This window comes from Trachurus trachurus (assembly GCF_905171665.1).
Source record: "Trachurus trachurus genome assembly, chromosome: 9".
Classification (NCBI taxonomy): domain Eukaryota; kingdom Metazoa; phylum Chordata; class Actinopteri; order Carangiformes; family Carangidae; genus Trachurus; species Trachurus trachurus.
The window spans coordinates 13,593,969-13,618,616 of NC_139895.1; the positions used below are offsets into that span (position 1 = coordinate 13,593,969).

General features: G+C 42.2%; 2 protein-coding genes across 2 annotated transcripts in view; both read right to left on the minus strand.

Moving 5' to 3' along the window:
• The window catches only part of LOC310991559 (uncharacterized protein), a 134,937-nt gene that overhangs the window by 57,251 nt on the left and 53,038 nt on the right, over nucleotides 1–24,648 (minus strand). The gene's annotated exons all lie outside the window — the stretch shown is intronic.
• LOC310991947 (uncharacterized protein) lies at nucleotides 1,273–14,493 on the minus strand. The gene is made up of 12 exons (XM_083979878.1): nucleotides 14,399–14,493; nucleotides 11,457–12,002; nucleotides 6,761–6,808; nucleotides 4,658–4,711; nucleotides 4,003–4,515; nucleotides 3,761–3,793; nucleotides 3,560–3,625; nucleotides 3,314–3,403; nucleotides 2,696–2,839; nucleotides 2,464–2,583; nucleotides 2,231–2,333; nucleotides 1,273–2,118 (listed from the first exon to the last, which is right to left on the minus strand). The coding sequence occupies exons 1-11, from the start codon at nucleotides 14,441–14,443 to the stop codon at nucleotides 2,271–2,273; spliced, it is 1,722 nt and encodes a 573-aa protein (XP_083836004.1). The 5' UTR covers nucleotides 14,444–14,493; the 3' UTR covers nucleotides 1,273–2,118; nucleotides 2,231–2,270.

Below are 24,648 nucleotides of genomic sequence, written 5' to 3' on the forward strand. Positions count from 1 at the left end.
TCCTGTTTTCATATTTATTATTATTATTATTATGTTGTTGTTTTTTTCTCTTTTTTTTGGAGGGTTTGGGGGTGATAATGACCTGTATTCATGCATTGTAATGGCACAAGTGAAAAAAAGAAAAATCAGATAATATATAAGTGGAATGTGCTGAGTGCAAGTGGGACAGTTGTTTGATCACAGTGAGCCTCTTTGTTGCTGTTTTCATTCCAAAGCATCTATTATTGACAAGAATGTGCTTTTACAAAATATATATATATATATATATCTCCTCTCTGTTGTTATGCGCTATGTGTTTATCATTTGTCGGTCCCGTCTGTCTTTTCTGTTTTTTACTTTTCTGTTACTTTTTTTTTTTCCTCTTACGGGCACAACGGGAGTTGTCGCTTCTGTTTTTGCATTTTGACATTTTGTTAAAAAAATTCCAACGTGAGGGGCCAGTAAACCTAAGTCAGAAAAATAAGAATAAAAAATAAAGAAACTGATGCTTGAAATTCAGTTGAAACTCTTGTTGACAGTGTGATCATAGTATTACGAGGGAGGATTGCAAAAACAACATATTGGCAGTGTTTACTCAACCAAATTACATCATACTAATATGAATGTAGATTTCAATGCAAAAACAAATGATTAAAAATCTTTTGATCTGAGGCAAATATTTTGGTCTCATTGTCTTTTTATTTTAAGGTCATTATAAAAAAAATGTTTTTAAAGATTCTCTGGTCACATTAGAAACATGCAACTGTGTTGATTTCTTTATTTGTCTGCAGGATCAAACAGGAACTACACAGGTGATCTGCAATGAAACCCGGAGGAGGGATGAGGTCTGATCCGGCCTCAAGGCCAGAACCAGGAATACGATAAATTAGAAAAAGAGGAATCATTTACAGAGTTAGCGTTTTGATATTTGCCAGGAAAAATTGTATACTATATACAGTATTCTATTATTTTACATTTCTCATCTAATTGTGTCTATTGCCCTCCAGCTCTAGGACACATTGCCTCTGTTTTTCAACAGAAGGCTATGAAGAATAAAAACACAAACTCCGGCATCATCACGATGAGTTACAGCTTTATTTCAAAGTTAAGATTAAAGTCAGACCCATCAAACAGCCTGCGATTGATCCTCATCACATGACATCACATCACATTTTCCCTCCAGAGACTTTGAGCACAAAACTGTAGCGCATCATAACGGTCTATACAAAAACGACTTAAAAAAGGAGAAAGTGAAGGAAAAAAAAAAAAGAGAGAGACACACACACAAAAAAAAGTAACAACCTCTGAGTTCGTCCCCTTCATATGCGCTGTTCTCCAGAGGCCACTGGAGCCGTAAAAAAAACCTAAAACTCTTAGCTTTGGGAAGTGTTTTAACGTCAGACTAAAACGTAAGGTTTGGCACTTAGTGGAGGCAGTGAGGAGAACCGGAGGACAGAGGCCGAGGCCGTGGTGAAAGGTTGATGAAGCTCTGGCTCTGAGTAAAGAAAGAGCCTCTCGAGCTGAAGCCGTGATGTTTAAGATGTGAATCCAAAGGAAAAAAAAAAGAAGAAACAACAGAAAAAACATCTCCCTCCCTCACGAGTACGAACACAGGCCAGAGTACACAGACTATAGCCACTTTTTCACGGATGCTACAGTATTCACATGCATTGAGTGTCTGCAGTGTGGAGGCAGATGTTCTGGAGAGATGAGGACGTGTGAGGAAATACCAGGCGCTGCCCTTCATCTCGTTTCAGGGAAATCTCCACCTCTCGACAACGTCTGCTTCCACTGCTGATGCAAAGTCACTGTACATGCCCTCGGAGAGAAATACAGATTAAAAAGGAGACACAATGTGTTTGTTTCTACGTCTGACGAGTCTTAGTCCGTCCTGCTGCATCCATTTGAATGCAGCAGGAATTTTTTTTTTCTTTTTTCTCTTTTTTTTTGGCATGTTGACATCTGGTTTGGTGTTTTGACAGGAATCACGGCAGGAAAGGCACTTCAAAGTGTGGATGTTCCTTCGATTTCCTGCCGGTTCTGTCGTATAAGCCCTAAAAAAAATAATAATAATAAAAAAAAGGTCAACTGGTTGACTCCCTTTAAAGATAGGAGTCCTCCAAATGACCCAAGGGGAATCTGAAAGACACAAAAAAGAAGAACGGTTAGTGGGCTGCTCCAGGCTGAAGAGCGACGATATGAGAGATCATGTGTGCGATAAGTTGCTGGTGTAATATTGCGAGGCTCTTACAGAGACAATAAAAAGGTCTTCAGAGCTGCGTGGTGTGGATCTAGCCCTCGATGGAAACCTCTGGAACAATGTGTCCGTTCAACGCCGCCTCCACTGACATCTCCTGAGCACCAGAACACATCAGATCAAGTAAGTAAGATCACACAGCTTCACGAGTGAATTAATGTGGCACTTGCTCCTCCTTTTCTATCACTGTGCCCCCCCTGTGTGTCTTTTTAATTCACTTCCTTTACCATTGAGTTGAGCTGCACAGACTCCACAGCGAGCTGCATCTGACACGGCATGTCACAGATTTCTGACTTGGGCTCTTCTGACAGCACATCCACACACGTCTGCATCTCAGCAGTAGCATCCTGGGAGGGAAAGATGGAGAAAGAAAGAGAAAGGTTGAGTGAGTCCATGTGTGTGTGTGTGTTTTCACATGTACTGCAGTATATGACGTCAGCCGCTGAGACAATAACTCACAACGATCATTTCCACTGCAGCGGCAACAACAGCAGGTGCAGGTGCAGGTGCAGGTTCAGGCTCAGGTTCGGGTTCGGGGGCAGCAGGGGTCACATCAACTTGTTCTGACTGGGTGCTGGGGATGTCAGGCGTGGCCACGGCTTCCTACAGGCGGCAGAGAAAATAAATATCTATAATTAAACCTGATTTTGTCACAGGAATGATAACACAGATTTGACAGTGGACTAGTTTTACTGTGACATTTGTTTGCCACAGTCTGCCCCCTGGTGGCCACAGGCCTTCATCACACTGCAGTTCAAAACACCTCAGATTCAATTAAATTCAGTACTTTATTGTCACTGTCATAATAACAGTTATTAAACATGGCAATGTTGGTGTCGTTTGAGCATCTTAAGTACTGGCATAAAAGTATTAAAATTGCAAAAAGTGCCTCCCAATTATAAAGCTATATTCCAAGATCCAAAATAAGCGAACAATCTGTTTCCAGCTGTAAATTACAGATGCAGGACACCAATAAAAAGGGCTGGTTTGTGTGACTTATAGAAAAGTTTTGTTGTTTGATGTGATATAATAATTCCAAAAAGTCCATTCATAAATCCTAGTTTGTGTCGTCCTCACCTGCTGGACAACAGACTCAGCTATGGCGACCTCCACCTCCGACACTGGTTCTGTGACAACAAAGTCATCAACGAGTGTGTCGGCAACATCCTGGACAGCAGGAGCCAAAAGAGAGGAAAGAAAACACAGATTGGTTCATGAGTAAAAGCACAACTACAGCATAACTATGGTCCCCTACAGTATTTGTGGATCATCTATTACATTGTTTAATTCTCACACAACATTAAGGATTACATTCATTTTTACCTCTTTGACTTCAGTTACAGGAGCTTCAGCTTCTACTACCGGGGCCTCTGGGACTGCGTCTGGCACCTGGTGAGACAACATATTTATACAATGTTACCGTCCTGCTCTGTGTTAAAGTTATATGAAAATCCAAAAGAAAGGAAGTGAGTAAAATGTATTAAAATCTTCTAATGGGAGGGGGGAAAGAAAAAAAAAACTCACCACTGGGACTTCCTCAGTCTGGACAGGAGTGTCCTGGTGTAAACACAACAAATGTAACATTAGCTGTGTTTTCTATTAGATTAGATTTTGAAAAGAAATCATGCAAATGACATAAAACATCAAAACCACATGCAACAAATGATCACACCAGAACAACGTTTTAAAAAAAAGAAGAAATTATTGGAGAGGAGGAAAATCAAAAAAAGAGAGGGAAGAGTTGAGTATTTTTATCGTTGTGGCACCTCTGCAACAGTAACGGGCTCAGCAGGAACTGCAGGTGCACTTTCTTCAGCCAACACCTCCACTTCCGCTTCGTCCTCTTCCTCTTCCTCCACAACTGGAGCTTCAAGACTGACGACCTCCTCGGCCACCTGCTCCGGCTCAGTTGTCCCCGTGACAACCTCCTCCACCGACTCCACCAGCTCCACCGGCGTCTCCGTCACCGTCTCCGTCACCACCTCGGCCTCAGCGGCTTCTGGCTCGGCGGAAACCTGCTCGCTCGTGTGCGTCTCCACCACCGCCGCTGGCTCCTCTGCGGCTTCAGTTACAGGCGGCTCTGGTGCTATTGTGATTTCCTCTGTGACTTCTGCCACTTCCACCTCCTCCTGCTCCTCCTCCTGCTCCTCCTGCTCCTGCTGCACCACCAGCACCTCGACCTCTGCCTCCAGCTTCACCTCCTCAGTCACTGTGACCTCCTCCTCCTCTGCCAAGGCCTCAGCCTCCACTTCAGTCTCTGGCTCGCAGACATCGAGCGTCTGCACATGCAAAAACCAACGACACGGCACACGTTAAACAGAAACCATGCGACATGCAACACACACTGATGTAACATCCAGGATGATGATGTAATATCATGCAGATGTAAAAAAAAAAAAAAAAAAACACGCTCCGCCTCACCTGTTCTGTCTCTGTGGGTGTGGGTGTGGTTGTTGTTGTGTCAACTGACTGCACCTGGAGAAACACAGATAGACAAAGTGTTCATTTATGACACATTATACGGATGGATAAGTTGATCATTGGATGGACGGATGAGGAAGAGTTCACATGGGAGGAGATGAGAGACCAGGTTACTTAAAGGTGCCATATGTACTGTAAGAATGTGGCCAAAAACGGTTAGCCTACTGCAGTCAAATTCAAAACACAGTGATCTCGTTTTTTCTCCCAGTCGTAGCGGCAGCTCAGTGGAAGCAGACTGAGGCTGAAATGCCACTGACGCCGCCGTGACTGGGAGAGAGGGCTAGGTGGCGCAACATGTAAACACGTAAATTCAAAACATAAACATGATTTGCAGTCTGCAAAAAAAGATTTTTAATGCAAATACTCTGGCTGTACTATTGTTGTTGGTGAGTTCATCATGTTATATGAACATTATTCCTGAGTCTCTGTGACATACGAAGAGGATTTTACGGCCAGTTGCTTTAGATTTCTTACATATTGTACCTTTAACTTATAACTAACTTACTAAACTTATTTAATATTATTGATTATTATTGTTTTTTTTATTTCTTACAAATGATGTTTACCTTCAATCATCTTAATTTATGAGTTTGTGACCTCAAGATAGTTTGAAAATCCATCCATCCATCCATCCATCCAATAATCCATCTATCTATCGCATTGTCCAATTTCATTGATCAATCGATTGATCCATCCATCCGTCCGTCCATCCAATCATCCATCTGTCTGTCCACCAGTCTGTCTGTTCATCCATCCATCCATCCATCCATCCATCCATCCATCCATCCATCCATCCATATGCCCATTCCTCCATCCATCCGTCCGTCCGTCCGTCCATCCATCCATCCATCCATCCATCCATCCATCCATCCATCCATATGCCCATTCCTCCGTCCGTCCGTCCGTCCGTCCGTCCGTCCGTCCGTCCGTCCATCCATCCATCCATCCATATGCCCATTCCTCCATCCAACCATCCATCCGTCCGTCCGTCCATCCATCATCCGTCTATCCATCCATCCATCCATCCATCCATCCATCATCCGTCCATCCATCCATCCATCCATCCATCCATCCATCCATCCATCCTATCAGTTCCTTACTATTAGTTTAATCAGTGTTTGTTTCTCTCTTCTAATCTAATAAAGATCAGACTGAACTGAAAGTTGTCGCTGTCGTTTCTCCTGTACTATAGGTGTGTACTGTACTGTACTGTTCTATACTGAACTGTACTATACTGAGGTGTTTGCAGATCAATGCCACTCATAAAACAGATGTTTCTTTGTTGCTGTTGTTTGTTTGCCTGACTGTGATGTGAGAGCTGTGTTATTAAAGGGAAAAAGACCCGAGGCTGGTGTGGTTCTAATTCATTAGGTGTGAAGCTGCAGTTTCCATTGAAAGCTTTGTCTTTTGTCCGGTTTCTGCTTTTGCTGCCGTAAACTTATAAAACACAAGTGTGGAAACTCTGAGATACTCTTGTTTTGACGTAAGCCGTCACTTCCCCCGCTGTATTACTGGTGACAGCAGAAACGGCCCATACACTGAGAAAAGTTTTGATCGTTCTTCTCCATGAACGCTTTCTTCTGTGCTTTTTTTTTTTAAGTGTTTTTTTTTTCATCATCTCTTTTTCAGTTGTCTTGGAAAAGTTACGGCAGATTCTTTTTGGCGTTGTGGGATTTGTTTTTGTTTTTTTTAACCATTTTCCATAGGAGCCTGAGAGGAGCTGTGCAGTAAATCACACACTGCAGCACCAACACTCTGCTTCCTGTTGAAAAACGTGTAACTCCGCTCCACACAGAGCCTCTTTAAAAACACGTCGAGTTGTCTCTGCAATGTCCCCTTTTCCAAAAAATCAAAGCTTTTGAAAAGTGTCAGGTTGAGTTATGCTCCACTTGAACTCATTCACACCCGTGTTACCTGCCTCCAGCTCACACTGCAAACGTATACTGCCTGAACACGTTGAGGTTTGGGGGACAGAAAAGGGGGTTGAGTGAGTGTGTAGTGTGTAGTGTGTGTGTTCATGTGCAAATATCAGGTTTGTTTTACCTCAGTCTCAGCAGGAGCTGCCACTGGAGCCTCAGCTGGGGGTGTGACCTATAATGGAAAGAGAATGTGCGTTTATTCACGAGTCAGCAAGACAATCATAAACAGTTGGCCAAAAAAAAGTGCCTCATTAAAAAAACACACACAAAAAATCACAATTTACAAGCAATTTAAAACATTTTTTGTGGGTTTTTTCGTTTTCTCATGAGCATTAGGAGAGGCACAAACAGCTGTCCTAAAAAAAGAAAAAAAAAAAGTGCCCAGAGCGAAACTGATCTTCCGCACAACAAACCAAACTGTATAGCTGCGATGGCCTCCGGGTGAAAACCCAGTGAGGCTCTTAACAGGTTTACTGCGTCCAAAACAGGAAACGTTTGCCAGGATGAGAATGAAAACACACGCGCGCACACACACACATACATACATACACACACTCTCTCCCTCTCCCTTGAATATACTTTGTGTGTGTGTGTGTGAGTGAGTATAGCTGTGGTTGGGGAGATGGGGGAGGAACATTATACAATCTACGGGAATGTTACAACCAATTGCATAATGGGAGGCTGTTACGCCCTCTTCTCTCCCTGCTCTGAAAATCCACCTCAGGTTCAGAAAATGAAATATTTGCCTCATTAAATCATTTGTCGTCATTAAACACTCAAATTATATATATTTAAAAAAAACACATCTTTAATTAGATCTTTTGCTATCTGTTCAGGTTTCATATAGGGAGAGAGGAGAGAGAAGTTAAAGCACTGCTGAAGTGTCCGTGAGCAACTTTCTGTAACATTACATTAGTATTATTCACAGAAATATGTATTTCCCAGACAGATATATTGATATTTCTTTATAATAACTCTTTTTGTTGTTGTTTTTTGCAGTCTTGTGCTCCAGCTGGCAGTCAGCGAACTGGCCCCTGATGTGTGCCCACTGTGCAGCCATGTGTGTTGAGTCTTAGTGGCAATCACAGGGCGGGGCACATAAATATTGTAAACGTTCATCATAAATTATTTATTCTGTTTTGTAGCATCTCTTCTTCAATGTAGGACAAGTCCAGAGCATGAGGTCTATAGAGCAGGCTGCGTGTGCCACTGCTGCTGTCGTGACTGGACGAGGCCAAAAAAAAAAAAAGGGAAAAAAAAGTTGCATGCACAAAACAAGGTGAGGAATCCAATCCTGCAGGATTTTACACGACTAATGGACAAAAGCAGTAAAAAGTAGACAAACGTGCTCATGTAGTAAAGAAGTGCAAATATATAAACCAGCTATAGGCTTGTATAGGATAGTATATAGGGTGGTTGGGGGGTATAGGAGAGAGACAGGAGGAGGGAGGGGAGGGAGCTAGATTATAGGCCTTCCTTTGCTTGATGGTAAAGCACACATATGCACACACACACACTGTATAGACTGTCCCACCACCAGAACACTCTGTACAAAACTGATCTGCACACAGATCCTGCACCACAAGTCCTACAAAAAGACAAATTTAGCGCAAACCGAAGCTGATCCAGGAGCAGCTTAATTTAAACACAACAATAAAGACACAGTGTACCTAAATGCACTGAACTCTGTGTTCCAACTAACTTTTTACACTCACACATATGTAAAGACTATTATCTAAGTTTTTTCAGGATCTCTGAAAACTGGTCAAGAGTTTAGAGGAACTATTTAGCAAAAACAGATTTTTTACAGACAAAACTACAGATAAAACGTATATATGTATTTGGCTTTGTGAAATCCTCCTTAGAATGAAATGGGAGTTGTTAAATAGATGCAAAACAAAAGAGGAGACATTTTGACTGTTCTCTGTGCAAAATGTTGACTGGTTCAGCTCCTGACGCTCCACAGTGTCTCACAAAACAAACCCATAAAAGTTACAAGGAGATGTGGGGAGGAGGGGTCATATACATGTGTGTGTAGGTGTGTGTGCGTGTGTGTGTGATGTATGGCTGACGACGGCCATGGGGCCCATGTTTTGCCACGAGGTGATCATTTTTCCAACTAAGTCTGAAATAAGTATCGCTTCACACATCTTTGTCCTCTGCTACTAAATTTCTCTCTGCGGCTAAATGTCAGATGTGATCACAGAAAAAAAAGGGAAAAAAAGAAAAAACGATCACGGATCATTTGCTGTTTTCATTGTGAGCAGAGTGAAGGGGGGAATGTTCCCAGAGTCGTCCTTTCACTGGAGATTCGTCAGAGACTTTAAAAAGGTTGTGACAGCTGTCTGTAAGCTCCTCTTCACCCCTCAAATACCAAAGGCTAAACTACACACGTGTCGACAAGCAGATGTACCCCCCGCGGGCCCGACGTTAAACTCAATATCCCACCTTCTTCAGCCTATATAGTCTCCTCCCAGTGCTCCCAGTATAGGGAGCTAACAATAAAAGGAAGACACATGGATGGATGGATGTGTGCATGTGCTGATGAAAGCAGTTATTAAGGGTTCATAGGAGGAGAAGAGAGGAGGAGGGTGATGAGAGGAGGGAGAAAGGAGAGACAAGAGAGGGAGGGCAGGGAGGGTGAGGAGGTAGAGCAAATTTTTTTACAAGGGAAAACTGTGAGGGACAGAAGGGAGGAGGAGGAGGAGGAGGAGGAGGAGGAGGGCTGCAGGAGTTCAGAGGGAGCAAGCTGGTACAAAATGTTCAGCCTCAGCAGGAGCCGCACCCTCCGTCACTATAGGCCACAGCAAAATGAAGCACATTCAGAGGGGTCTTCAGAGTGAGCAGCAGCGGTGGTGGTGGTGGTGGTGGTGGTGGGCTCATATACTCACCTGACTGTCCGTCGTGGCGGCATCTAGAAGTTGCGGGGCCACGTCTTTTTGGCCCCAAAGCCAGCTGAACACGAGCCCCATTTATGCCAAATCTGGTCCTATCATGTGTGAGCGTATATAGCGAGTTTTAACCGCTTACTAAAAAAAGCTCAAGGTTTTCGCAAAAGTTTCACAAAGTCAAAATCTGAGAGGAAGAAAAAAAAAAGGTGTTGTGTGCAACTGGACTCTGCTGCTCTGACTGATTCTCGGTCTTTGCAAAAGAACAAAAGTGTCTGTGTGTGTGTGTGTTTCTGTTTCTCAGCTGAGTCTGGCACATCTGCAAGCAGTGAAGGAGCTGACAAAATGTGAGCAAGGAAGGGGAGGAAGGGGAGAGAAAGAGAGACGTGTGGATAGGAGGATGAGGGGGAAGGAGCGAAGGACAGAGGGGAGGGACGGAGGGAGGTAGGGACGAAACGCCTGGGGGGGGGGGGGGGGTGGATACTTGACGAATGCACAATGATGGGAAGTCCCCCCCTAACCCTATAGAGGAATCTTTACTGGCCCCGTATAGATCAGTGGGTAGAGCCACACTTGGAGATTAAAGGTCACAACCCAAACCTGCAGTGAAGTGACATCTATGCGACTGTCCGGCTGTTACTGTGCAACTGGCTGACTATCCCTCTGATAACAGCTCCTGTCTCCTCTTACACCGGGCCTGTGTCCCACGTGCACGCTTACACACATGTGAGCACATGCATGTGCGCCATATGTGGTCAGGCCTCAGTTATTGGGAGCCAAGACGATGAATTTGGGGGGGATGTGTGTGTGTGTGTGTGTGTGAGTGTGTTTGTTTTACTATATATGTGGGGTCTATGAGTTTCCTGGGGACCAAAATGCTGACCGCCACAAGTTTAGAATTAGGTTTAAGGTCGAGGTTAAGGTTTGGGTTTAATTTAGGTTTTTATAGTTGCAATGGGTAAGATGAGGGACTGGGGCGAAGGAACAAAGATAGCTGTGAAAACAAGCATGTGCATGTGTGTGTGTGCGTGTGTGCGTGTGTAGTAGATTAGTAGATTTGACGTACACATGTATGTGCAGTGTGCAGCTCCTGTGTGTGTGTGTGTGTGTGTCTCCACATCGCCTGCAGTCTACAGGCTCAGACAGAACATTCTGTTCCCAATATGATGCTTGAGCAAAAAAACTAAGATCACCATTTTTTTTAACTTTGCAATGAATATACGTATATTGTGTTTTTATTTGGTGGTGAATATAGACAAAGAGTATTGTACAAAACAAAAAATCACGCACTTCTTTAGACATAATGGACAGACAGAAAGGCTTTCTTTTATTATTCCATATTCTTTTAGATTACTAGACTTCAAACTGACCCATACATTAGAAATGAGGGAGGTAAAAAAAGAAGGATGTGTGCTTATTGGAGCAGGCAGTTTTGATATAGGTGATGAAAAAGCTCTGCCCAGTCTCCAGCTGATGTAGCCCACAATCCCTCTCCCACTTTCCACCTCTTTGCTAAATGGAACATGTTGTTCCCTCGGCCTCCCACCCCCACCATCACCACCACCACCACCACTTCCACCTCCTTTCTCCCATAAGGACCGAGCTGTAGCACATTTTGACCAAAAGAGCATCTAAAAAAAGGCCCAAACTGTTCACAAAGGCCAAACTCACACACACACACACACAAACTATATACTGCACGCAAACAGCCCGCACAAAGTGTCGCTCATTTCTCCAAAATCTGACAAACAAGTATAGAGTAAAATTGGCAACTTCGTGCAGTTTATATGAAGGAACATACTGAACCCAGCTCGCCTGCCAAGGAACCAGCTTGGTGAGATGTTGCAGAATGTCAGAGGTGATTTCGCCGACATCAAAGATAAAATATTCCTGGAAAGTTTCGTAATAATAAGGATTTTGTAATAATCTTACCTCAGGCACTGGCTCTGGTTCTGTTTCAGGAATGACAGGTTCAGGAGCAGCAACGGCTTCGACTACAGGGGGCGCCGCTGGTGGGGTCTCGACGACGACTGGTGCTTCTTCAGTGACCGGCGCTGGGACTTCGACCTGGACTTCTGCTGGAGTCTGTTCCGGCACCACAACCTCGGGCTCTGGTGCTTCTGCTTCTGTTTCTTTGACTGGGACGGGCTCTGGGACAAGTTCTGGGACAGGTTCTTTCACCACTGGTTTTGGTTCTGCTTTGGGAGGGGGCTCAACGATGGGCTCAACGATGGGGACAACGACGGGGACAGCGATGGGTACGGGCTCTGGGATCTTCTCTGGGATCTTCTTCTCTGGGATCTTCTTTTCTGGGATCTTCTCTGGGATCTTTTCTGGGATCTTCTGTGGAGCTGGTGCTTTAGTTTTAGCCGCCTTCTTTGGGGTTGCTGAAGGGGGCACACTTGCTGCGATCCCCGGGCTGGCTTTGACGGGAGGGTTGGATGCGTGCTGCTCTTCGAGGGCTCTCCTCTGAGCTTGCTGCAAAGAGGAAGAGACACCAAATCCTCACAGTTACTGGATGGATCTTGTCATTACAACAGCATTTATTTGGTTAATTATTGCAAATTACCAAGTGCAATTAAACTAAAACCCAGTCCCAGTGAGTTTAGGGTGGTATTTGCTCTCAAACAAATGAGATTTTAAAGGCACAGAGGCTCCAAACAGCTGAGACTGCAGAACAACAACAGGCCAAAATGTGACTTTCAGGGGTCTGAATGCAACTGAGGCCCTCGACGTGTTGTCAGGCTGCGCTTCGTTTGAGCACATTTCTGTCTGCAAGAATACCATGCATGCCATCCCGGCCAGGTCCAAAATGTTTTTCAGCTCCGGACAAAACCCCCTCGGGCTTTAATGGAGGTTTTAGGAACCCAGACCACTGGAGGGAGGGGCAGAGCAACTGGGAGTGGGCCCAGCAAAAGCTAGTTAGATAATGGGTGCTAATAAGTTGAATCAGAGCCGTCCTGACAGGTCTGGTGAAGCGGGAAGGGAAACCGTGCGAGTCAGCAGCACTGATGGGTGCCCCGCGGGCCAGACAGTGGGCCTAATCACATTATAATCAGGTTATAATCAGGTTACAATCACTCGCCGAAAATGCTTTTGTTAGGCCGACAGCCAGTGCCGGCATTCACAGTGCTGGACCGGTGCTGTAAGCCAGCAGAGCTTGTGTGTGTGTAGGTGCATATGTCTACGCCTGTCCAGCTAGCCACCGTCAAAACAACCCCTCCCTTGTCTTTGCCCCGCAAAAAGCTCGCTGTCTCCAGTCCAAACCTCACCACCACACAGAGAGAGATATATATAAATCTCAATTAATCAAAGTTGATAGCAGTGATCCTGCAGGTAGCATTAAGGAGGCTCAGCCATCCTCGGAGGGAAGCACGATTTATCAAAGCAAACATGTGTGGCCAAAGAGAAGCACTCGGCCTGACGTCTTCAAGTGTCCGTCAGCTCCTCCCCTCCCTCCCTGAGCTCTGATATCTCTCTGATATCTCTGAGGGAAGTTGTGATAACACCAAAACAGTAACTGACTTCAGGTGCCATTTTTATCGCAGAGTGTCACAAGTAGAGAGAGGCTGTGCAGGCTCCAGTCTGGCAAAAACTAAGGCAAGACATTCCTCCGGTCAACACACTACCAAATACAGTTGTGTGGTGTTCAGAGTCACGGACTGGCCGGCCAGCCAGACACTTAAGGGAGGGTGGGGGTGGAGGAAGAATGCTCCATACTCAGAAGTGGAATCAGAGCTGAAGCACTGGGATTTAACAGAGACTTTAAGCCAGTGACTGTTTTTAAAATTAATTTAGAGAATAAAAACACACATAAAACAACTTGGCAGTAAAAGACAAAGAGTGTTTGAGGACTGAGTAGGCCTATAACCTTTGCCCTCTGAGAAACTGGAGCTTCTGTGTTACTTTCTCACTCATCATACACCCCTCCCCTCTCTGCCACACCCACTCTGTCGCTTTGGGCACTGAATGTTCAGAAGTGAAATTTTTTTCATGTTACCTAAGAGGGATGGAGCCACACATGTCAAGTATCATGTCATCGACGCTGCTGTGTCAGCACGTTGAGTTGCATCATAATGAACAACATAGTGTATCCCCTATAGGCCCTAAGTGTGCTGTAAGTGTGTGTGTGCACGAGGGATGGGGGTCTATGGTAGAACTTTTTTTTTTTTCATTTTTTAGTTTTTAAATGTGTCTCATCATCACGATTAATGACAATAAACCACAGGAAAACATAAACTTGAATCTCCATCTCCGCATTTTTTGCAATTTCACACATCAGTGCGCACATGGCGCAGGAGTTAAACCAGTAGAAGGACAAGCTTCTTTGTCTCTTGTACCTCGAACTACAGGCAGAAGCACCTCGAGTGTCTTTGCAGCTGTAACTCACTGTATAACTTCGATCTAATCTCCACAGGCCGATTTTTATTACAGACTCCTGCGAGATTTTACGCACGGAGCTTGGAGCGCTCCTGGCTGCGGAGGAGCGCGTCACCAGAAAATCAACAACACAGTGTGAGTACACGCAGTCCAATAGCTCATGATCGACACTAACACAATTAACACACGAGTTGTCCCACTGATAATCAAAAAAATATATATCAGGTCAGTTTTTGTCACCTTTCTGTTGAGCCAATCTGATCACAAGGTGCAGCTCGCAAAAAAATATTTTAGCAGTGTTTTTATTCCAGCAATCAGGAAACAAAGCGTTGAGTGAACAAAAAGAAGTTTTTATTTCTTTTTTTCCCCAATGAATAGACACGATGAATTTAAAAAATAACCATCACAAATGATCAAAACAGTCACTGATGAAGTCGAAGGGACTGATAATAACAACATGGTGGGGGGTAAAAGTGCGCCTGCTAACTACTTACCACTCTCCTCATGCGACGCTTGTTCTTCTTCCTCTTGCTGGGCATTTTTGCTTCGAGCGGTGCGGAAACAAGAAAAGGACCGAAGAAAGAAATGAACCGAGCAGCGAGGCCGAAGTGAACTAAGTGGATCTTTATAAAGCCCCCGGTCTCTCCGTTACCTTTGCAGAGGACCTATGAGAGGACCGGGATGAGCGATGGGGAGGGGGGCGTGACACAGGGAGAGAGCGATACAGAGAAAGAGGCAGAGAGAGAGAGAGAGAGTCACACAAACATTTTGCACACACACACTTCACACGTGCACAACAGCTCAGTGCTATGATTGTATTAGAGTCGGTCCATCTACCGGCTGGATGGTGATGGTGGTGGTGGTATTGAGTTATGTTATGTAACCACTCCAGAAGCAAAGGGAGAGGGAGAGGGAGAGGGAGGGTCGCAGAGTGCCACACCCCCCAGCCCTGGATCAGTGCATAGCTAGTGCTACCTATAGCTTTGGAGCAGCACATGGCAGCTACAAAGATTTGTAATCTTACTTTTCCCCACCTTTACCGTGGTGGAACACTAGGTTTCAGTTGCTTTTGTTGAGTTGGCCATTAATCACAATTGAGCTCTAGAATCCATAGGATAGGGCCATCATAAGAAGATTTAGGTTGTTTTTTTTTCTTACAAAAAGAAAACGAAAGAAAGAAATAAGCTAGGCCCATTTTACCGTCAGTGTCACACAATCATGTTCCTTCACAGAAGAAGCCAAATTATTTACTAAGTCCAGACCTCAACCCTGTTGAGCAAATCTGAGGGCGAGGTTGAAAATAAACTGGACAGATATATTATGCATTCAAAGGAAAACCTTTGGCTTGAGTAGCAGTAGACATGATGGGATAACATTAGTGTTGAAGTTCTCTGCTGCTGTAATTGTGGTGGACATACCAAAAGTTAAAGTTAAAAGTGGATAAATAACAGTAGGGCTCACTTCATCTGATTGTTTTGGAGGCAATAACCTCTATACAAGACATGATGATGTGTGCTACCATTTGATTTAAAATTAAAATGACTCCCAAGACGAAGAAGAAGAAAAAAAACAACACACTCAAACAGCCACTCATGTGATAGGCCTACATACAAAACAGTGAGGTCCACTGTGGTTTTTTTTATGTTTTGAATGCATTAAAACCAAGAGAATAGTTTTCATTGTACATGTCTAATCTGGAGAATAAAGAGAAACAGAAAGCTTGTACATGCGTGTACACCCACTTTCCCCCCTGCACTGTGAGCTGTGAGCCCCCATTGTCTCCCGGCTCCTTGGGCACAGCCATGAAGAAACAACATGCTGTCTTCTGTCATGTATTGTGCGAATGGTGGAAGAAGAAAAAAGGCATCCTTGAACTTCCATACACGTGTTGCTAATGCTGTGTTGTACTGAAATTATACAGCGGTCTCACCTGAGGGTTTGCAATTTGAGTTATGGCTCAACAACATGTGAATGCGGATATAGATTACATGCATATGTGCGGGGCCTTTACTCCATATGTCACCAGCTTCTCTATGATGAAGTGGTGATCTTTCCATTACAGTGACTGTAGCATAAGGAACCACTGGTATTTATATCACTATGACCTTTCTGTGGGTTACTGTAACCAGACAGAAAATATTTAAAATAACTTAAAGCTGTTTTGCAACATGGAGACCTAATGAAGCTCAGGAGGGAAAAAAACAACAACAAAAAGAAAAAAAAAAAGCATTACAGTTTAGAGCTGAAGACAAAGCTTATGAGGAGTTCAGACATGTTGGGGTGAATCAGTAGTTTTAGTTTGAGTCAGTCAATACAACAGAATATTAATGGTTAAATGGAGATGGTGTGAACAGACGGTTGTAGCCACGAGCATGTTGTCGAATCAGAGGGACAGCCGTCGCTTGAAGACATGGCCGTCATAAGCCCCAGTTGTCTTAGCTTGTCAGGTTGATGCTATCATGTATCAGATATAAGTTTTCCTTCTTATTCTGTTTTATTAGAAAAACACATGCCAATACATGAATGCAAATTCAGAAAACATCAAAAACAGCAAAACACATATGCTGAAAATTCACACAACACATTAGAAGTGTTTTCAATAGGGGACACTGAAAAGTGATGGACCTGGCTGGGACTTTATAGGTTGTGATTTGAAGTTAAAAGCACTGAGAAAATCAATTTTTATGTTATGCACTTCCTCAACGCCATGTCTCCGCCTGAGAAGACGGCGATGCAGCGTTTCCTCAGACGAAGCAGCGTCTACAGAGACATTATAGGAGCTACACATTATTGAAGTTAATCTCTTGATACTGTGACCTCAACTGTCTATTAGCTGAGGTTAGTCGGCAGTTTGTTTTGAGTTTGGCTTGGTATTGGAGCAAAGCTTAACCCTCTGTCCACTGTCTCACACTGGTAAAGGAGGCATTAGGCGAATCATAGCAGTGATGTTGTTGTGTCTCGCAGGAGATTTTTGTTAAAACCATCTCATAATCATTCATATGGGAATCATATATTATTGATTCCTTGAAGACGCCTGAATTGTTTAGTAGGATTACCATAACTTTCTTTAAAGGGATAGTTCAACATTTTGGCAAATTGGCTCATTGCTATAATCACTATAGTCATAGCAGTAGGTTTGTTACCTTTAATTGTTGGTGCAAGCCATTTTTAGAACGGCGGAGCAGAGCCGCGAGCTGCTCAGAGCTACATACGGAGGCTAATGGGATTTCTTGGTTTCAAACACATCAAAGACACAATCCAACAACTCCAAAACGCTCTTGTGGACAAGTTGTGACCTGCACATTCACCACGCTATGAGATAATAACAGAACGTTACGAGACGGAGTTGTTTTAGAGATAAATTCATGCAAAACCACTGATGCACCTACAGGTACTCCTAAAACAAGGGATTATGGCAATGGGCCAATTTGCCAAAAATGTTCAACTATCCCTTTAATCTAATGGTCCTTTGTAGTTTGATTGAGTCCATTTGCATGTAGGAACGATAACTGTGAGCCAAACCTTAAGCAAACTTTTCATAGAAACCACTGCCACCTTTTTTTTTTCCAAGTGTGAGCTTGATGAATTACATCTCTGACTTTGTAGCGTGTTTGTGTATTTGCATGTGTTGTCTTAAGTTACAGTGAGTGGAGCCCTCAGGGCCACCGTACAAATAATGTAAAGCGACCATGATGTGTGAGTGAAATATTGGTTTGTTATTGTTACTTAATGAGGTCAGCTAACTCATTAGGATTCAGCCTCACGGAAATGTGACAAATCTTTGCCAAAACATTTCATTCTGAATGTGTTTTATGTTTATGTACAACCACACTCATACACAAGGAGACTGTTTTGTTGTTGTTGTGCACAAGGGGTATAAGGTTAATGTATATGTCTGGTCGAGGGTGTGTCTGTACGAGGAGGCTTCAGTAACAGGATGATGGTCCGACAGTATCACTCTCACACAGGTTCAGATGCCACATACTCTAAATGTCTCTGTCTATTTGATTTACGGTTTGAATTTTGCAGTCATATGCAGATTTTACATACAGTAACAGATTCTATACTATACTACTGCTATCACACAGTCTGATCTAATTGTATTATATTCAAACTGGTTTAGGTCTAATGAGTGAGACATGTTTGATGGAAGAGCCTTTATCTCACTGTCTTTTTTGTTGTTGTAATCTTTTACTCTCAAATACTGTTTGTATATTTTATCAATGATTAATCACACTTGCTGCTCTGAGTGGCTCAATTAAGATAGCATTGTCAACAAGTTTATACAGTGGGGATGAGATTAGGACAAACAGCGTCACACCATCACTCTCCAGGACGAGACACAGTTTAAACATTTCTTTAAAAACATTTATTTAGTAGTCAAATTAACATCAAATAATCAAGTTGGCATAAAGCTAAAGCTCAAAAAGTTCACCTGGATTTACAATATAAACGTGAAATATGAAAAGAAATAGGAAAATACAAACATTATGCATGCAATGTTACAGTACGTTCAACTCAAACTTCCAAGTCTCGGTTTGCCCATATGCATTCGTGTCACTATACCTGCAGCTTGTGTGTGCTTGTGTTTCATGTAAATCCACTGAGTCAGAAGAGACTCAGTGGAGCAGGTTTGTCAGGTCAAATAGCTGAAGGGTGAACGTAGCTCATCGATTCAAACCAAAAGAGTTCTGGATGTTTTTAAGTTGTTTTTTCTTTTTCTTTTTGCAACATCTGAGAGAGGGTCGGACGCATCACAATCCACCGTGACCCTAAACGCTAAAACACAAAGCAAAGTGTTGTCGCCGCAGGACAAAGTGAACCCGAGCTAATTGTGTTTGGAAATGTGGTGCCTCTGATGCCAGAATTAAATACAGTCAAATCTGTGGCGTGATGATGGACAAACCTCCCCACTCTGTCTCTCTGGTCTGCAATGGATCTGAGAAATAAATGGAATTTGCCCAGAGCCATGCAGATGTTGGAGGGGAAGCTATTTTTTTTTGCTTTGCTTTTTTAAAATATTTTTTATGCTAAGTCTGATGTGTGCAATTGTGAAAGTGAAAGACGAATTCGCTCAGACATGAACGATTAAACCTATAAAACAAATAACTGATGGAATTTAAATAAGAATAAAATAGTCACAGATGTGTATCAGGCAGATTTATGAAACGACAGAAGAAGAGGATGGAAACCTAAACATAATAGCGTCTCTAAAAGATGTGTGTATTTTTGTGTGTGTATTTGTGTGTGTGTGTTTGTCCACTGGGGGGGTTTTCTGTTGTCAGAGTTGTGTTGAGGCCTCTCCACAGTTTAACAAACACAGAAACACTCTTCCTATCAGCTGCTCACAGAGAATCACCCTCTTTAAATAGACACATGAGCTTTACCTGTGGTGATCTAGGCTATCACACACACACACACACAAACACAAACACACACACACACACACACACACCATGGCGCACACTGGTATGTTGTTCATCAACAAACACCCCTCCCAAGCTCGGCTCTATGGTTACCGCCCCAGTTCCGTCAATGCAAACGCACACACATGCACACAGAGTCAAACACTGCCCTGAATAGTTATTTTTAGTTTTCAGGTTTTCACACTCATTGTCTCTGGAGAGGGAGGGACACACAGTCATCAACACAGAAATACACACTGGTATTCTTTTTACTGTAAACTAAACAATTACTCTCTGTTCAAGTGGCTTTGAACAAGATTATTTCCTGTATAATGACAAACTTTCAAAAATAAAGCACAGATTGTGTTTCATTATCACTGAGGGGGGGAAAGAGGTCTGTTTTCGGTCACTTTTATTTGGTTTTCTTGTTTACATTTAGTGTATTTTCGTTGATCCTTTGTTGAAATTGTATTTACTTTTTAGAGAAAGAGAGAGAGAGAGGGGACCAGATAGTGCCACTGTTTTTTTTTTTTGCAGGCCTTTGTTGTTGGGAAAGTTCTTTACGTAACGAAGAACAGACCATCAATTTTATCCCATCCAGTGATTGCCAATTGTATGATTTCATTTCTAATTGGCCAACATATGCAGCAGATTTGCATGATTCAGTGCCTCGTCGTCGTGCTTCATGGCTGAGAAAAGTTTCCTGAAGTGTTTGACTCTGTTGAAGGCTGTTCTGGTGAAGACGACACCTAGTGACCTCTGACCCTCCTCCCTCCCCATAGAGCCACCAACACTGCTGGAGGGTTTTTTTTTCTCAGTTGGTTTCACGACCCCTGACATTCCTGAATTCCACCAACTGCAGCCCACCCACATACACATACACATACACATACACATACACATACACATACACATACACATACACATACACATACACATACACATACACATACACATACACACACACATACACACATACAATCACATCAAATCAGACCAGCTCTTTAAATTATTAAATGAATGTATGCATTTCCCGGCTGTTAGATGTAAAAGCATACCGTTAGTAGCCTATGCAGATTTGTAACAAGTTTAAAAGCATAAACTGACATTAATTCCTTTAAATAGGTTTCTTCTTCTTTAAAAAAAAAAACATTTTTGAATGCAGTTTGGTAAAATTTGCTTGTGTACATAATTCAATCTGTACAAACTGACTATAAAAGGCATGTAAACATTAACTACGGTATGTATATTGCCCATCCAAAGTAAAAGTCACCATTTTGATTTAACTAAGCTAATAGGTAAGAGGCTCCCATTGGATAATTACTGCATGGATGATTATGTTTCAGCTGGCAACAACTTATCTAACCCTAACTGATGCAGTCTCATTTCTTACGTGAACAACCATGTTGGAAGACAAACAAAGCGTTGAGTGAACAAAAATACGTTTTTATTTCTTTTTTCCCCCAATGAATAGACACGATGAATTAAAATAACCATCACAAATGATCAAAACAGTCACTGATGAAGTCGAGGGGACTGATAATAACAATGGTGGGGGGTAAAAGTGCGCCTGCTAACACTCTCCTCATGCGACTCATTTCTTACATAAACAACCATGTTGGAAGACGCATCCTGTGGTCGTGGAGAAGATGTTCATCGGTTTCAGAAGGGTCAACTTATTGGCATCAAGTAGGCTAAATAAAACATCTAAGGAGATTACTGAAACTACTAAAATTGAGTTAAGAACTGTCCAACTCATTATTAAAAACTGGAAGGACAGTGGGGAACCATCATCTTCAAGGAAGAAATGTGGCCCAATGTGACCACAGAGTCCCCCATTGAAAATAAATCCAACTTTGGACGGAAATAAATGTTATGACATTGCAGAAGCTTATTGAATCGATGTCACAGCAAATGCGTGCCGAAATCACAGCTAAAGGCGGCCCAACAAAATATTAGAGTGTGTGACTTCCTCTTTGGACGGGCAGTGTAAATTGCTTATTATTTTCAATGTGAGGTTATATCATTATTTTGTTTTTATTATGACTGTAGATGTGAAATTGAGCAGTGCTACAGGGGATTAATAAAGTATTGTGATCCTGATTCTGTTCATCCAGGTTTGGATTCATTCAGATCACCGGTGGTTAAAATAAACAACACACACTGTTAGCCTTTGCTGTAAAACCTACAGTTAATTACTTTAAAATGTCCAGTAAAATAACTTAAAATCATTGAACAGTATAAAACTGTAACATGCATTGCATCATGGGAGTTTTATTATAAACTAGAGTATATTACTGTATAATTTCAAAAATGCAGTAGTATACTGTTGTAGCATGGGTCCACAAAACAAAAACGGTTATTTACTAGATTACTTACAGTAAACTACACTTTTGTATTTTCTAGTAGGGTACTGTAGTTTGGATTAGGCGGGAATGCATCTAAAAGCCATTTACCAGTTGCCAGTTACGTTAAACAAAAGAAGAGGACGAAGAAGACGGTGGACAAGTAAAGTTCATTCATCAACCTTGGTGGAGAGAGCGACACCCTTGCGGTAAGTTTAAATGTAGAAATTAAACGTCTTGATTAAACCTGACCTGATTTAACCTTTGCTTAGCATAATGCTAACATTACTCTGAATGATGTTATTAGCCTGAGATGTTCAGACAGTCACAAACACATAGCTACTTACCGACCAAGGTTAGCTAACATTATGTAACTGCTAAAGTCATGTAGAAGATTAATATCTAGATAGACACCACTTATGAATTTAACCAAAACATTATTAATTCGCCTGGGTCTATGTGCGTGCGTGCGTGAGTGCGTGCGTGCCTGTGTTTCATGGCAGGAGGTAACGTTAAGTAGCTAGTTAGGCTATGTGCTCTCTGGTGATAAATGTTCATACAATATGATCATTTGAATGCGGCCAAACTGCTGTATGCTGCTCGGTGTAACACCCAAGCCCTCCTGTGTGAGTCCTGCAGACTTGAGTCCGTTAAAATATATTTTTTTATTTTTGTCCCTAATGTCCTAGCTTTAGTAGCATGCTAGGATAGCCTTAGCCTGCTTGCTATTGTCGTCCCTTGCGCTCACTCTGTTCAGAGAGGAGCCAAGGCAGCCAGCCCAGTCACGTTTCTTGTCGAGAAGATTATGATTTATAATCTTGTGTGTGCGTCTGTAATATTAATTTGATTCAATACCATTGTGAAAGCCTTGACTGTCAACTAAAATGCCCAGTAAAAATCTTAGAAACATTGAAAACAGTACAAAACTGTATAATTTCAAAAATACGGTATGATACTGGTCTCTTATACAATGCATCATGGGCCCACAAAGCAAAAATGGTTACCTACTGGATTATTTACAGTTAACTACACTAATACATTTTCAAGTAAGGTACCGTTGTTGATAACAGTTGTTATAGATAATTTACAGTAAACAACAGTTTGTGTATTTTCTAGTAATGTACCGTAGTTTGGATTAGGTGGGACAAAGCACCTAAAAGCTAAAAGATCACTACACTACCAGGGTTCCCTTAGGTCTTTGAAATTCTTAAAAGTTTGACAGAATTTGTGGCAAAACTATCAAAGTATTGAAAGTTTTTTTTTTTTTGGAAAAAATAGAAAGATATGGGAAAGTGATCGAATTTTTGTATGGTAGTTTGTGAATATAAATTAAGTGGTGCAGCTGAATCTATACGTTACATCTGTTTAATTTGTTGTTTGTAGCATTAGGAAGCGACATTCCAAGGAAGGGGGTGTGTACCAGGCTCCAAGAGAGTCCAGGCAAGAGAGAGGAACCTTGAGGCTGGCCATGCAAGTCCAGTGCTGGGCTGTCTAACCAGAGATTTGTAAGTTTTTATGTAAGGAAAAATATAAATTGGAAATGCTATTGATAAGTGGCGCAGCCAATTGTGTATGTGCTTAATGTGTGTGTCTGTTTGTTTGTGTTGGTTGTAGCATCAGGAGGCAGGAAGGGACCTTCCAGAGAAGCAGGTGAATACCAGGCTCCAGAGAAATCCAGACAGGAGAGAGGAACCTTTAGACTGGCCAGGGGCCTCTGCCACTGGGCTGTCTAACCAGAGCGTCAGATTCTGGTAAGTTGTATTGTACAAATTAAACATCTTGATTACATTTGACTTGAATTAACATTTGCTTAGCATGACGTTACTCTGAATGATGTTAGTTAGCCTGAGATGTTCAGACAGTCACACACATGCACACACACTTGAATTCCAGCTATAAATTTCATAGGTAGGAAAACTTTCAACCATCTCACACATTCTGAAATGTGTGGTTGTAAAGAACAAATTTAATCTATACAGTGATGTAGCCTTGTTAACAGAGGAAAGATGTCTGTCTAAATCAAACCAGATAAAATCTTACACAAATTAAGGTCTGGATAGTGTGGCATTTGTGTGTTCAGTGTAGTGTACTTTACCAGCCCTTGGCAGGTGATCTTTAAACACATCTTCTCCATCTAACTATCTCCTTCATTTACTTCAGAAAGATACTCTCCACTGAAGTCCTTCCAACATCCCGCTGATCGACACCCCCATCACCAAACGAAGCTCTGTGGTCTGTGGCCTCCCCTGACCCCTTGCCCCATCGTTAGAGGTATTGTTCAACCTTTCCTGGGAATTTTTTTTTTTTTTTAAAGGGACAACGAGGAGTCTCATATTAATGTGGATGAATCTACGTTACCACTTGTTAATGGGTCAATTTTCAATAAATATGTTGTTTTGTCTTTATAGTAATTTTGATATTATTTAGTGGTCGGCTCGCCCAGCATTTCCTACTTTCGGTTTCGCAAACACTGCCCGGCGGGTCATGGGAATAACGCTGTCGAATCACCGTTTATGGTCGAAACTACGACGGTATCTGATCGTCTTTGAACCTCCGAATTTTATTCTTGATCAATGAAAACATTCTTAGCAAATGTTTTCACTTTTTTCCATCTTGTGCCGGTCCAAGAATTTCACTCTGCGCGCGTAAGCTCATGGGAAATGTAGTCTGAAAACACTTTGCTTTCCAAAACTCCTAATTGTCCCTTTAAGTTAGTACATGGCATAAAATTTGATTGCAGTCTTTAACTCTTTGAAAAGTGTTTATGTTTCAAACATTTGTAAGCACTTTGTACTTTCATATTGTATGAATTGTATTGTTGTATTGAATTAATTGTACTGAAATACTACAACTGTTTTGATTTTTAAAAAAGTTTATGTATTGCAAAATTTGTACTGTTTTTGTGTGTATGTTTTTAAATAAAGAATTTGAATTTACTGCATATCACTGTAAATATTTTTTATTTTACAGTAATCTACAGGCCACTGCAGTTCA

Coding starts and splice junctions, on each gene's coding strand:
- LOC310991947 (XM_083979878.1), bottom strand. CDS start 14,443: ATGCCCAGCAAGAGGAAGAAGAACAAGCGTCGCATGAGGAGAGTG. Junction 12,003..14,398: donor AGCGTCGCATGAGGAGAGTG/GTAAGTAGTTAG, acceptor TCCTCTTTGCAG/CAAGCTCAGAGGAGAGCCCT. Junction 3,626..3,760: donor AGACTGAGGAAGTCCCAGTG/GTGAGTTTTTTT, acceptor TTGTCTCACCAG/GTGCCAGACGCAGTCCCAGA.